The 14391-nt window shown below is 37.4% G+C and overlaps 1 protein-coding gene across 1 annotated transcript; it reads left to right on the top strand.

Annotated features, from left to right (window-relative positions):
• Positions 1-6314: 6314 nt before the first annotated feature.
• Positions 6315-7550, top strand: LOC129572014 (uncharacterized). Its single transcript, XM_055451915.1, has one exon. It carries the CDS (start codon positions 6315-6317, stop codon positions 7548-7550), a length of 1236 nt encoding a protein of 411 aa, XP_055307890.1.
• Positions 7551-14391: the final 6841 nt, after the last annotated feature.

The following is a 14391-nucleotide window of genomic DNA, read 5'->3' as shown; positions in this document are numbered from 1 at the left end:
ATATATGCAGTGCACTCGATATTTAACGTGAATCCCTATATACTATATATCGCAAGTGAATTGCTTACGCGCTACGCGCAAACGAAATCATACCTCGGCCAACTTCGATGTACGGAATATAGGTTTTCACGTTAAATATCGAGTGCACTGCATATATGATGCTTCGGCAACTCACGAATCGCCAAAGCAAGTGAAATGCTAAATCCACGAGTGTGCCGACAAGTCCGCTGCTTCATTGAGTTCGAGTTCGGTTTGAATTGTTCGAATGTAAAGAAAATGTTTGTAGTCGTTCGAGCTCGATCCAAAATCGAACGAACTCGAAAAGTTCGTGTTCTTAAGCACCATTGGACTAAACTCGAACAGTTCGAGTTCGATTTTTTTTGAATATCTGTTCGTTCAGGTTCGGTTCGAATTGTTCGCATGAAAAGAAAATTATTCGTGTTCGCTCGAGTTCGGTCCAATCATTCGTGTTCGTGAGCACCTTTAGTAGAAACAAAAGTCAAATACTCTGCATGAACTTATAAAGAACTTGTAGAACTTCATAAAATACATATATTTTTCGGTTTTTCCAAGTGCCTCATGCATTTTTCGAAACCTTGTTGCCATATTTCAACATTTCGACCTCGGTTTAGGGTACAAGGGAGGAGTTGTTGTGGATAATTTACTTACGAGAAATCCAAAAATGGTTTCAGGAGTAAAGAGAGATTTTTTTCTATATTGGTCTTTTTGCACTTTTCGACATTTTTCGTTATTCTTCAGATATTTCCTGTAATTTATGCATTGATGACCCGTAAAACAGCGGAGAGTTACAAAGCTCTTTTTGAGTATATCGAAAAAGAGATATTCGAATTGAAACCAGCTGAGTTCATGACGGACTACGAAGATGGAATGCGTCTAGCCATCAAGACTCACTGGCCTACTGTCAAAATTCGTAGGTGTTGGTTCCACTTTTCAAAAGCAATACTGAAAAAGTGTCGTAGGCTTGGTTTGACGAAGCTTTTGAAGGAGAATGCCGATGCTAAAGCGATTAAAAAGCAGCTTGCAGCTCTACCATTGTTACCTGCAAACCAAATCGAAGAAGGTTTTGCAGCCGTGAAAAAATTCGCATCAAAGAAGAAACTTGCAAAACGATTTGGGCGCGTATTCAGCTATGTTGGTCGTTATTGGTTGAATTCTCAGGTTTGTTTATGAAACTTTGCTACTATTTATTCGTACGAAAATTGACTGGGACTATTCGGAAGTCCCTCTGCCCGTGTACGATTGACAAAATTTTCAAATGGACGGCCAGAAAGGATTTTTTCTTTTGTCAGTCCTTGTCCATTGACAACTATACATTCATAAAAAATGCGCAATAAGAGGTCAATTAATGGAGAACTTACAATCTTATATCTACAGAACGAAAGAAATAGTATTTCCGTGGCAGGATTGAATCAACGTACAACCTCACCAATAGAATCGGTCAACTCAGTAATTCAACGGAGTTTTCCAGATCGAACCCATATTCTGAAGTTTGTAGAGTCTCTCAATTCAAAAAGAACTCTTTGAATCGATGAAGTCAACTGATCTCTATCAGCTAATAACCGGTGAGATAACAACACCGAAATTACAACAAAAAAGAGCAGAAGATAGAGAGCGTGACGAAAAGATCAAACGGTGGAGCGAATCTTTGGCTGAAAAGGAAATTACAGTTGCCCAGTTTCTCGACGGAATGTCGAAAAGAGATGTTCTACCATCGAATATATTTGAAAATGAAGAAGAATAAACGGCAAGCGCGACAACTTCCCCGCTACCGTACGTGAGCGTCCGTACGTGACCAAAAAAAAACAAAATTTTCACTTATAACATAACAATAGAATCATGCACACACAAAACAACATTTTCGAAGCATAAAAGTTGAAGAAATTACATAATTACTTTGTGAGCCAATGAAGGCAATGACCAAATAATTAAATACAATAAAATTTTCCGCTGTTAACGCAAATTGTGTTTTGCCAATATAAAAATACTGTCTTATTATTATTTATAGCTTATTTTTATTGACAGATGTGAACACCTCAATTTGTTTGTATGTACGTGTCCGCCCGTACCCAAGAGATCGAATTTGTATTATCCGTCCGTAAAATGTCCGTAAGATGTCCGTTGTCCGTCCGTGAAAATAATAAAATTGCCATTATCAACGCAAATTGCGTTTTTGGTAATTGTAAAAATGCTGTTTTTTTTATTTACATAGTTTTCACGTACGTGTCCGTCCGTGCCCGTCCGTCAAGGATGTCCGTCAAGGTCCGTCGAATGTCCGTCAAATGTCCGTCAAATGTCCGTCGAATGTCCGTCGAATGTCCGTTGAATGTCTGTCCGTACGTGACCGTCCGTGCCCGTCCGGGGAGTTAAGTCCCTGAGCCATACTTCAGCACAAACACCGCAGATTGAATTGCCACCACAGCGCAGATGCGTTTCGCATCTTTTGAACCTTTTGTCGCAGGACTTCGAGCAAAAACACTTAGCCGATCGCCCTAAACAATTACTTTGTAAATCACTCGGAAAATTACACACGCTTCGGGTATTGACTCATCGTAGTTCTAGAGCCAAATCCATTACGCAAACCATATTGGGTCGGTGCTTGAAAGTTCCCTGTGAGACGCGTTGGAATTCGAGATACGATGCTGTGAAGCTGTGCTGTGACCCAACAATTCAGCCCAATTTGAATAAATCAATATTGGAATTAAAATCAAATCTAAGTTGCCCGTCTGCACGAAGTCTCGAAATATTAGATAGAAACGATTTCGTAGTAATCGGTGAATACGTCAAGGTGATGGAGCCTGTCGCAAATTCCCTGGATGCAATGCAGAAAGAATTCAATAGCAGCCAAGGTTACATTATTCCAGTGTTAACAACAATGAAACATCTCATCACACAAATTGAAGAAGTGCAAGCCATCACAAAAGACTTCAAAACCGCTATGCTTGGAGCCATTCAAAGTCGGTTCCGCAAATATTCCCAAGCAAAAATCCACACTGAATTGACGTTCCCAAGCATATCTGACACTGTTCCCACACGGTTTTGAACGTCAAACCGTGTGGCTATAGTATAATAGAGTGTGAAGCCGTTTGACATCATTTTTGATTTCGAATAACCGTGTGGATGCAGTGAAAGTTTGTTCAGGTATCAAAAGTTGACATCAAAAATGGTGTCAAACGACTTCACACTCTACTATACTATAGCCACACGGTTTGACGTTCAAAACCATGTGAAAACAGTGTCAGATATGTGTAAACGCAACGTCGATTCAGTGTGAATTTTTGGTTGGGATTATTTGTACGATGAACGAAGCTCTGATTTACATTTTGCTGCTGTTACTATACCTAGCATAAAAACTAGCTACATTGCAAATGACGAACATATAATATATGTAAAACAACTATTAGTTGGTGAATGCAAAAAATTGAGAGAAGAATGTATGACATTCAGCGAAATACCAGAACCTATGCCTACTGTATCAGCATCTGATGATTTTTTAATTTCATTTACCAGAGATTCAATTGAAGGGGAGATTGAATCAGAAGTGTCTCGTTATTTATGCGACGATCGAAAATCGTATTCGATTTTAAATGAATTTCCGCATATTCGCGAAATATATTTTAAATACAACACAACTCTGTCGAGCTCTGCTCCAGTAGAACGGGTTTTTAGTCAAAGCATGATGATTTTCACTCCCCGACGCAACAGAATTTCTCCGAAACACTTTGAACAAACGCTCATTCTCAAACACAACCGGAAATTATTGACATTATGATTTGTTAATGTTTGAAATATTATTTCATCAACTTGCTTTCAAATATTTTTAGTTAATACACGAAATAAAATAAATAAATGTGAATGTATTTCCGTATTACGGTTCTATCGAGCGGCGATTTATGTGACGTTTGTACAAAATAAATTTTATATTATGTTCTCCAACAAACAGATCTGTATTTTCGCCTTTATACTTACAAAATCAGCGAAACAAAAATAAAAAACATACATTTATCTTAAAATTATCTGAAATATGCAGATAGATGAAGCACAAAAATTAAGATCTAGATAAAGATAAAAGATAAATGATGTTTTTTAGAAATATCTAGATGAAGATAAATATGTTATCTTATCTTATCTATCTTTTTTTTATTTTTCAACAACACAATGTTTTGTCAGTGAATTATTTTTGTTGTTGAGTCGGAAATAAAAATGGCGAACGGAGACATTGAAAAAGTGAATATACCGAAATTCAACGGTACGAATTTTACACAGTGGAAGTTTCGCTTGGATTTACTTTTGGAAGAAAAATCATTGAAACAGTTTGTGGAAAGTGACTTGAATTCAATAAAGGAAAAAGCAAAGAACAATGCGTTGTGAGAGAAGCAAAATGTAAGAATTTAATTGCACAAACGATCAGCGACGAGCAGCTCACGTACATCATGGATAAACCGAGTGCGAGAGAGATGTACGATGGATTGTTGAGCATGTTTCAACGAAAGAGCATAACTAGTCAATTGGTTTTGCGCAAGCGGCTGGCACAGGCCCGTAGCTAGAAGGGGTACGAAATATTTGCGCCAGCCCAACAATGTTATTCCTCTAAACGGATAACTTTCATACATGAAAGAAACAATTATTTTTTGTTTTTCAACAGAAAAAAGAACAGTCAGCTGACTAACTGAATTTCGATTCATTTCGTTCTTTATTGCTGTTGCAAATTTCAATATATTCTCGAGATGTTCATGTGTATGGCGAATGTTTATCGTACACGAATTTTTGTGTAAACATAATTAAGAGAATGCACAGCTGAAATTGGAGAGAGTTCGTTTTGAATTTTGTAAACATCAAAATACGAGTGAGTTGTTCAATGCACATTCAAAGTTCGTGGAATTGAAATGATAAATGATTTGATTTGCTGAATAATGCTATTTTGGAGTATTCAAACAATAACAGTGGCAGACGGACGACGAAAAAATTTTTTAGAACGAAAACACAGCGACACTTTTCAAAATTGCTTGAAGCAAATCTGAAGCATATTCGCCGTGTCATTCACGCTACAGTTTTTGATCGATAAAGATTGGAATTGAAAGTTGTTCAAGTTGAAAAGTAAATTGTCAAGCCGAAATGGACAACGAAGGCGAACCAAAAAAGAAACAAGCTCGCATTAGTGATTTATTTGGGAAAATCAAATTGCAAAATCGTTGTAAGTTTTGGCAAACAAAAAAATGCTATTTGAGAAAAGTGTTTGATATGAATCGTTTGGTTTCTTTCTTGTTTTGAATTTTTCTTCAGTTTCAAGTGACACCAATCAGTCGCAACAATTAAACACTCAAAGATCCACTGCATCATCTTCAACCAATATTGGCAACGTTCCACAAACTGCACCTGTAGTGTCACCTACTTCAGAGCTAAACTGTGCAGAATCCGATAATTCAAACATTGATTCAGAAACCACATCGCAAAATGCACCAACCGACCTTATACCAATTGGCGCTGATTGGAAAAAACAAGTGTTTTCGCAGAAAGATTTCCCAAAAAACGAAGAAAGGCGAAGCTTCAAGCCACGCTGGATTGAAAGTCATGAATGGATTGAGTATTCCCATAGTGCTGATGCTATATTTTGTTTCCCTTGTCGTCAATTTGGAAAAACAACGACGAAAGATGATGTTTTTACAAAGGTGGGATACAAAGGATGGAAATTGGCATTGCAAAAAGGCAAAGGCCTCGATAGACACAATCAATCCTTACAACACATCCAGAATATGGCTTCATGGAAGGAAAGAGAAGCTCGTCGTAAGAACGCGACAGAAATTTCAGTCCAATTATCAAGCGATATCATCGAAAAACGAAAATATTATGTCAAATCACTTATAGGTGTGGTAAAATTTCTCGCTGCAAATGAATTACCGTTTCGAGGTGACTGGGAAGGCAGCACCCACACCGAAAAAGGTCTGTTCACGAATCTGCTTGAATACACTTTGCAAAAAGATGCAAAATTGAAAGTATGCTTGGACGTTATACCAAAAAACGCAATATACACGTCACCTGATGTACAGAACGAGCTGATTTCTATTATGGCGGCATTGGTACGATAGCAAATTGTTACAGAAGTCAATTCGTGCGATGGTTTCACTCTCTTGGTTGATGGTACAAAAGACCGAAACAAAAATGAAATTATCTCGATCGCTGCACGTTATGTACTTGGTTCAACACCCAAAGAATCTTTATTATCATTTGAGAAATCAGAAAGCCTTTGTGCTTATCCAATGGCTGAATTTATTTTGGCAAAATTAACTGATTTCGAAATGGATTTAGTGAAACTGCTTAGCCAATGCTATGATGGAGCCAACGTAATGAGTGGTGATCATGGCGGAATCCAGACGATTATTCAACAAAAATTGGAACGGACCATCCCCTATGTTCACTGTTTCAATCACCGCTTGCATTTAGTTGTGATTTCTGCAATAGAGGATATTCAAGCACCGTCGTTGTTTTTCGGTCAAATCAAAATGTTATACAACTTTTTCTCGCGATGGAAGGTCAAACAAATATACAAAGGAACAGTTATTTCCAAGGTGATTGAGACGCGTTGGTCGGGTCATAAACGTGCAATTGATGCTGTTCATAATAACTACAGAGCAATTATCGACGCGTTGAACGAAATCAAATCAGGAACCAAGGTCAAGTTTGACGGTGAAGATATTGCATTGGCAATTGGGATTTTGAACGCAATTCAACATCCAGAATTCATTTTCATGCTCTTGTTTTTGAAAACAGTGTTGGATTTATTGGAACCAACCAATAAACTACTGCAATCACGAGAAATGAGCTATGTCACAGCAATGCCATTAATTGATTTGGTCATCGAAGAAATGAAAAAGATGCAAAACGAAGAAAACTATAATGATTTTCAAAGTAAAGCAACTGAATTTATGACTACAAATGAATTGCCACCAATCCGAGAAAGCCGAAATCGACAACAGTCTATATTATTATCTGACTATGAAGTGATGGAAACGACTGGTCAAAGAGATCCCAACCGTATTCAAACTGCATATTATGAAGTTCTGAAAGTAATGGTGGATGAAATGAATCGCAGATTTACTGAAAATTCGGGTATTTTGCAAGCTATAAGCTCTTGTAATGAAATGAATTTGCAATCACTCAAGCCTCTTTCAAGCATTGGAATCGAGTTACCCAGTGAAAATGAAATGCAAACTGCCAAAGCGTATATTGACAAGAAAAGAAGCGAAGAAAATGCTGATAGCGCGATATTGGAATTATTGCAACCAGTGAAAGCGGCATTCCCAACGGTGTATAAACTGTACTGTTTGATATACACATTCGGCTGTAGCACATCAGTTTGTGAAACATCATTTTCTGCATTATCAAGAATTGATATCGTCAAGCGTTCATCAATGAATAGCAAACGTTTATGTGATTTATCTTTCTTGGCGTATAACAAATATGTACTCAACAATATGTGCGATGAAGAAATAATGCAAAAATTCAATAAAGCAAATCGACGCATATTGTTCTAACTTTCATCTTCTTATTTTTTGAGCAAACCAAAGAGTTTTCAGCCATTACAGTATCATTTACTAATTCGAATTTGATGTTATAAACAACATTTGACAATTTTATGGAAATAAAGCACACAAAGAAAAAAAAACACCTTTTAATTTAGTCACAAATTCTGTCCACCCTTAAAATTATAAAACAAATTTTGAGCCATCTCAAAAATCGGACGAGCCAGCCTTCACTTCAGATTCTGGCTACGGGCCTGGGCTGGCACTCATGAAATTCGACGGTGATGACATGCATAAACACTTTGCGAAATTCGACAATATTATTCGTGAATTGCGTTTGGCCGGAGCCAAGCCAGAAGAATCGGATCTCATTGTTAGTTTATTTCTCACATTGAACGAGAAATATGATGCTTTGATTGAATCGCTCAACGGAATGGAGGAATCGAAGTTGACATTGGCGTATGCGAAAAGCAGACTACTGGATGTGTTTGCGAAGCGGAATAGCGGTACAAAGCAAACGCAATCGAATGGGGCATGTGCAATGCAAGTGAAAAATCCGAACATTGTTTGTTTCAAGTGCGGTAAAAAGGGTAATATTAAGTCACGGTGCAGAGCCTCAAAAGATAAAAATTCGAAAGGAAATTCATCGGATAAGGAATCCAGTGCGAATTCCGCAACAAAAAGTGGTCCGGAAGAGCATTCAATTTTGTGTGCGGTAGTGTGTGATGAGCACACAGTGAGCGCGAACAAAGCGTACTGTAACGGGAACGTAAACAAGGCACACACAAGTGAACAAACGCAAGCGTTGTCATCGGAGAAAAATGACGCATCGGAAATAACGTTTGTTATGGACTCTGGAGCAACGGATGACATGTGCAACGAAAAACGCTATTTTGATAATTTGGTTAGCATTGATGGAATCAATATTTCTGTGGCAAAGAAAAATGAGAAAATCACAGCAACGGAGCAAGGTGATATTTCAATCAAAACATTGTTTGATGGTGATTCCAAGACGAAGAGAATACCGAATGTGCTGTATGTTCGAGATTTGAATTGCAACCTTTTATCGATTCGGAAGCTAGCGAAAAGAGGATACAAAATTGTGTTCGAGGGCGATTGCGCTTACGCCTCGAAAAATGGAAAGACACAATTTGTGGCGCATGCAAATGGAAATCTCTATGAAGTGACGTTTCACGTGGATTGTGACGTATTTGCTGGGGTAGCAGGTGAGGACAACTTGAAAAGTTTTTCTCAGGATTTATGGCATTTTCGATTAGGCCATTTGAACGTGTTCGATATGAAAAAGTTGATCAATCATGGAATGGTTGAGGGCATCGGACGACTCGATGTAAATACAGACAACAAGTTCTGTGAATCGTGTGTTTTAGGAAAACAAACGCGATTACCGTTTGACAAACGAGGAAATAATCGATCGACACGTGCATTAGAATTGATCCATACGGATGTATGTGGGCCCATTTTGAAGAAAGCCTACGATGGATCTTGGTATTTCGTATCATTCACAGATGATTTTACGAAAGCGAGCATGATCTTTTGCATGAAGCAGAAAAGTGAAGTGTTCAGCAAATTCAACGAGTATGTTGCGATGGCAGAAGCGATGCACAACTGTAAAATCTCGAAAGTTCGTGCGGATAACGGCGGTGAGTACGTCTCGAATGAAATGTGAAGGATGAATATCCGATGGTGTTGTGCTCGACAAAGACTTTGTGTCCGACTATTTGCTTAATTTAAATGTTGCTGCCAATGGATCTGATGCAAATCAATCAAGTGATTTCTTTGACTGATTCATCGGATGACGAGCACGAAAAGTCAGTTGTTTTTGTTAGTAAAGAGAAGCCGCCTGAAACTTCACCGAAAACAGTATGTCTTGCTTTGCGAGCGGAAAACAAGAAGCTGAGAAATCGCGTGCATCAAATTGAAGTGAACATGACAGCCTTGCAAAAGCGTGTCGACAATGAACAACAAGTTGCCAAACCGATCGAAATTGATTCACTACCTGAAAATTCCATATTGACCGAAACTAACGCACCAGCTGAAGATGTTTTGGATAGTTTGGACGATTTGAACGGTTTGGATATTTCAATTGATCAAGATTGTATGCGTACTGGATTAGTTTGTTTGTGGATTGAAAGGAAAAAATTTCGAGCGATTGTGTGAGGAAGACAAAAAATTGACCGTGGCTGATGCATTGAAAAAGGCATTGATCGTCGAATCGAAGTCGACGGTGAAACAGAACGACACCGAATGTGAGGTTAACTTCGTGCAAAAGCACCGCAAAAGAGGCAACCACAACAACAATGGCAAGGAGGAAAACAAAGAGAAGGAAGAGTGCAAGCATTGCGGTTGGAGGAACCACACCTCGGAATCCTGTAAATACAAGACAGCCAAATGTGACCGGTGTTCATCCATTGGGCACATAGCAACCGTTTGCAAAGCTCGAAACAAATCAAAGGAAGTTAACTTTGTTTCACCTTCAAAAAATAAGGATGGAAATTTTTTTTCTAATTCAAATTTTTTTCCCAATACAAAATTGGTTTCTAATGCGAATGTTGATTATTCACAGTGTGAAAGCGAAGGACAATTTGGCATTTACACGATGGAAGAAGAGAGTGAAATGGCAGTCGATTCATCGGACATGTACCATGGTTCAAGGGCTTACGTGCTACCAGTTGGAATCACCCGGCAATATTCTGTCAATTTTTCCAAGGGCAAATCACACAAAAGTAATAGAACGTGGAAAAAGTAATACAACTTTTTAGTGAATTGCCCCTTGAATTTCTCTATGTAAAACATGGAGTGTGAAATAGTAGAGCGCCACTAGTGGAGAACGGCAGAATGCGAAAGAAAAAATTTCAAATTTGTTCGCGCTCAAATTCACTCCGTCATATTCATTCTTGTTTTGATGTCGAAACAGTGAAAAAAATAATAAAAAAATAAAAAAAATAAATTTGAAATGAAATAAAATACAATTTAGATTAAATCCGCACATATTTTACAATAATCCATAATGGTGACGAAATATTATGAAATATTGCGAAATCATATGACAAACAACAAAACATGTAAAATATGTGCGGATTTAATCTAAATTGTATTTTATTTTATTTCAAATTTATTTTTTTTATTTTTTTATTATTTTTTTCACTGTTTCGACATCAAAACAAGAATGAATATGACGGAGTGAATTTGAGCGCGAACAAAGGCTAATGCGAATTGAATCCTGAATCTTATTATAAAATTTAAAAGGCTATCATGTGCCATCATATGCCGCTTGAATCGCTACCATCGCCACCAACAAAACCGTTATGAGTCTGACTTTTTTTCAATACAAAATGATCCGTAAACATCTTCTAATGAAAAAAAGTTAGAATAAAATTGTAAATTCCATTTCTGAACTCACAGTTTATTTAAAAAAAATTATTTGCATCAGTGAACTTGAAAAAACTATAATTATTCCACTGCAAATGATTTCCATTTGAAGTTCGAAACTTCGCAATCAACAGCGCCATCTTACGTAAGTCAACAGATATATACTCCGGTCGCCATATTGACAAGTTACAAGTGTGTTGTCGTTTTACATTTCAAGTGGGAATCGTTTGCAGTGAAATAATTGTAGTTTTCCTAAGTTTTATTGATGCAAATAAAATATTTTTTATAAACTGTGTGTTGAGAAATTGAATTCACAACTTCATTCTAACTTTTTTTTATTAGAAGATATTTTTAGATTATTTTGTATCGAAAAAAAAAATCAGATTCATAACGGTTTTGCTTATGGCGCTGGTAGCACTGCGAACTTATTTTTTCGTTCAACATCAACCGACTGAAATGATACCTAGCGGATATGCTGGCCCTTTAAATTTTATCTCAAAATCCGCAATGGTCTTTGAACTAAGTGTTGTCATCACTCTGTAGCGGCGCTCTACAATTGTTCGCTCTCCCGTTATCATCGTGCGGTTGGAATCGATGGGGTCGAGCTGGACGTGGCGTGTGACACGGGTGCACCACTCTCACTGATGTCCATCGGAATCTTCGATCGTTTTTATGAGAGAACAAAGTTGAAACAGTGCAAATTGAAATTCACTGGCTACAGCGGGAAACGAATTCCAATTGTAGGTGAGTTCATTGCAAACGTTACTTATCGTGGCCAAAGTAATAAAATCACATTCGTGGTAACTAATACAAATACTCCGACGTTAGTATCGCGTAATTTTTTGAGGAAATTTAATTTTGAATTAATACAATCGGATAACAACGTAAATACAGTTGAAAATAATGTGAAAACGATTGAAAATTTAAAAATCGAAAGTAATGTAGATTTTGAAAATAAACGTGACGCGGACGAATTGAGCAGAAATATTGTATGCGATTTTAAAGACCCGTTACCGTGTATTGAAAAAAATAGCCGCGAGGCAAATGAAGAGAAAAATATAAATTCTAAAAGCGATCTAAATAACGCGTATAATCAATCAATATTGAGCGAAGAATTGCAAAGTATTTCTAATTTAATTGATAATTTGGATGTTAATATCATCATCGGACCGACGTTCAAAGAGAATGTAAATACATTACGGACGGTTTCGCGTAAATTAATTAAAGCCGGATTAAAATTTGATTTGGATAAAGACGAGTTCTTCAAAGAGAAAATCACAAATTTGAAAATTCGCATTGAATCTATTGTAAATGCATCAATCCTTTGAATTTCATGTCTTTTTGGATATTATGAATTATTTTTCTAAAGTTTAGGTGATTTTTCTGAAAAATTCTGATTGGAAGGAAATTGTAAATCAGAACAAGAAGTGAATTCGAATCAAGTTTTGGTTCAACTCAATCCAAATTTACCATTAACGGTGGAAATGGATTCAAGTCAGAATGCAATAGCGGGAGTTCTATCACATCACTTCAGTGACAATTCTAAAACACCCATTACATTCATAGCGCATTCACTGTCTTCGAGTGTGAAAAATGGAAGTATCATAGAATAAAATAGGCTCTCGACATTATTCTTAATAAGAAAAATGATGATAAAAATAATAAATCGAAATATTTTGATATAATTATTAGTCAAATTTTCACTAATATTCTCGGAAGTCAACAAAATACCATTAAAATTTTCGGAGATCATCGTGAAATTCAATGTGTCATCAATGGCGATTCAAATAAGCCAACCGAAACAAAACCGATAAGTTCTGAAATAATTGGCCAACGATACAAATCTTTGCAAAGTGGTTCACAGTGGCGAAATCATTGAATGTCACTTGGATCAAATAAGGGGAAGTGTTGAGAGAGAATCGAATGCACCAGTTGATACTGAAAACAATGAAATCAGTAAGAGTGAGGCAGTTGTGCCGAAACATGACACGGCAGCGCCGATGGATGCAACTGCGATAGTGGAAGAAACTCGGAAGGATGGTACAATTCAACCGAAAAACGCCAAGAAACCCAAACGTGCTGCACACCGCATGAAGATGAGAGCACGCAATAACAACAAATGATTCAAATGCTGCAACTAAGCAATTCATTTTCATTCGAATTTTTTTATGCAATTCATTTTTTTTTCAATTCAGTATTTTCTTCTAACATTTTTCCCTTCTGGAAGCAATTTACATTTATTTATTGTAAACACAAATTTCGAATCGATGTAATATTTCCAACTTAAGGAGAGAGATGTTGTGTATGCTTGATGTAAATACGAATCTACTTTAACACTCAACGAAACTAGTACTACTGTTTGTGCTGACAACGACTAACCAACTTCATGTTAATCGAAATGTATAAATGGCGGTTTGACATATAATAAAGTGCTCTTTCACTAACCACCACTCGAGCGTAATACATTACAGGAATGATTTACGGTATTTCGATCCTGCTCCACAAAAATAAATGCCTGATCCAACGTGTTCGAATCTACCGGCAATATGTTGCATTTTAATTTAAGGAAACTGTTCAAATTGGCGTTGCCTGAAACAATATGTCTAAAACGCATAGAAACAGTATCGCATAAGGCAGTTATCGCATAATTATCGCGCGATAATTGTTTGCTTGCGTGGCCGCAATATACGATACTTGAATAGCTGTTGTCTTGCCAACAGCCATTCAAGTAATGTACACCGCGGCAACTCAAGCACGATAATTTTATGATAACTGCCTTATGCGATACTGTATTTATGCGTTTCGGATACATTAGTCTGAAATTCATGCAAAGAATTGAAACACATCATTTGTTGTTTCATTTTTTTCCCTTGGTCCAAATGGATGATTTTTTGAACATTGAGGTCTTTGTCGGAGTTGCACCAGCCGCACACAATGTGGTCGTATTTCAGAATTTCCCGACTTAAGTCGAGGCGTCTGCGGTGATCCATATACTGTTATTGATCCATTCCTTCCCATGTTATCTTTTTGATGGCCCAAATGTCCCAGCCACTTTGAACCATATCTTCTTGTTCTTGCGATAACAGGTAGGCAACTTGAAGCGGGCGGATTTTTGCGGAAGGACCAATTCTGTTCGGGGTAATCATGGTGTGCGAAGAGCGCATGACCATTCTGGCCGTGAGCCATGGCTCTATCGATGGTATGTTTACACACCGAGCCACTACAATAACTGTAGGTGCTTCTACAATTATTTTCTGGCCATTACAATACCACCAAATGCAGCACCTCAAGTGTACCATCATGGTATGCCACCAGCATCAGGCCATCAACCAGGCTATCCACCACCGCCAGGAAATCCATATGGGCCACATGGACAAAATATCTATCCAGGTAATTTCCAACAGACATTCACTGTGGCTGCATATATAGCTGAGCTATTTACAAATAGCTGGCTGTTTGGTAA

The sequence above is a fragment of the Sitodiplosis mosellana genome, unplaced genomic scaffold (genome assembly GCF_009176505.1).
Source record: "Sitodiplosis mosellana isolate CC-2019 unplaced genomic scaffold, AAFC_SMos_1.0 Smas_scaffold_3971, whole genome shotgun sequence".
Lineage (NCBI taxonomy): Eukaryota > Metazoa > Arthropoda > Insecta > Diptera > Cecidomyiidae > Sitodiplosis > Sitodiplosis mosellana.
Note: the sequence above shows the minus strand (reverse complement) of the source record. Positions and strands in the feature narration are given on the sequence as shown.

Coding starts and splice junctions, on each gene's coding strand:
- LOC129572014 (XM_055451915.1), top strand. CDS start 6,315: ATGGATTTAGTGAAACTGCTTAGCCAATGCTATGATGGAGCCAACGTA.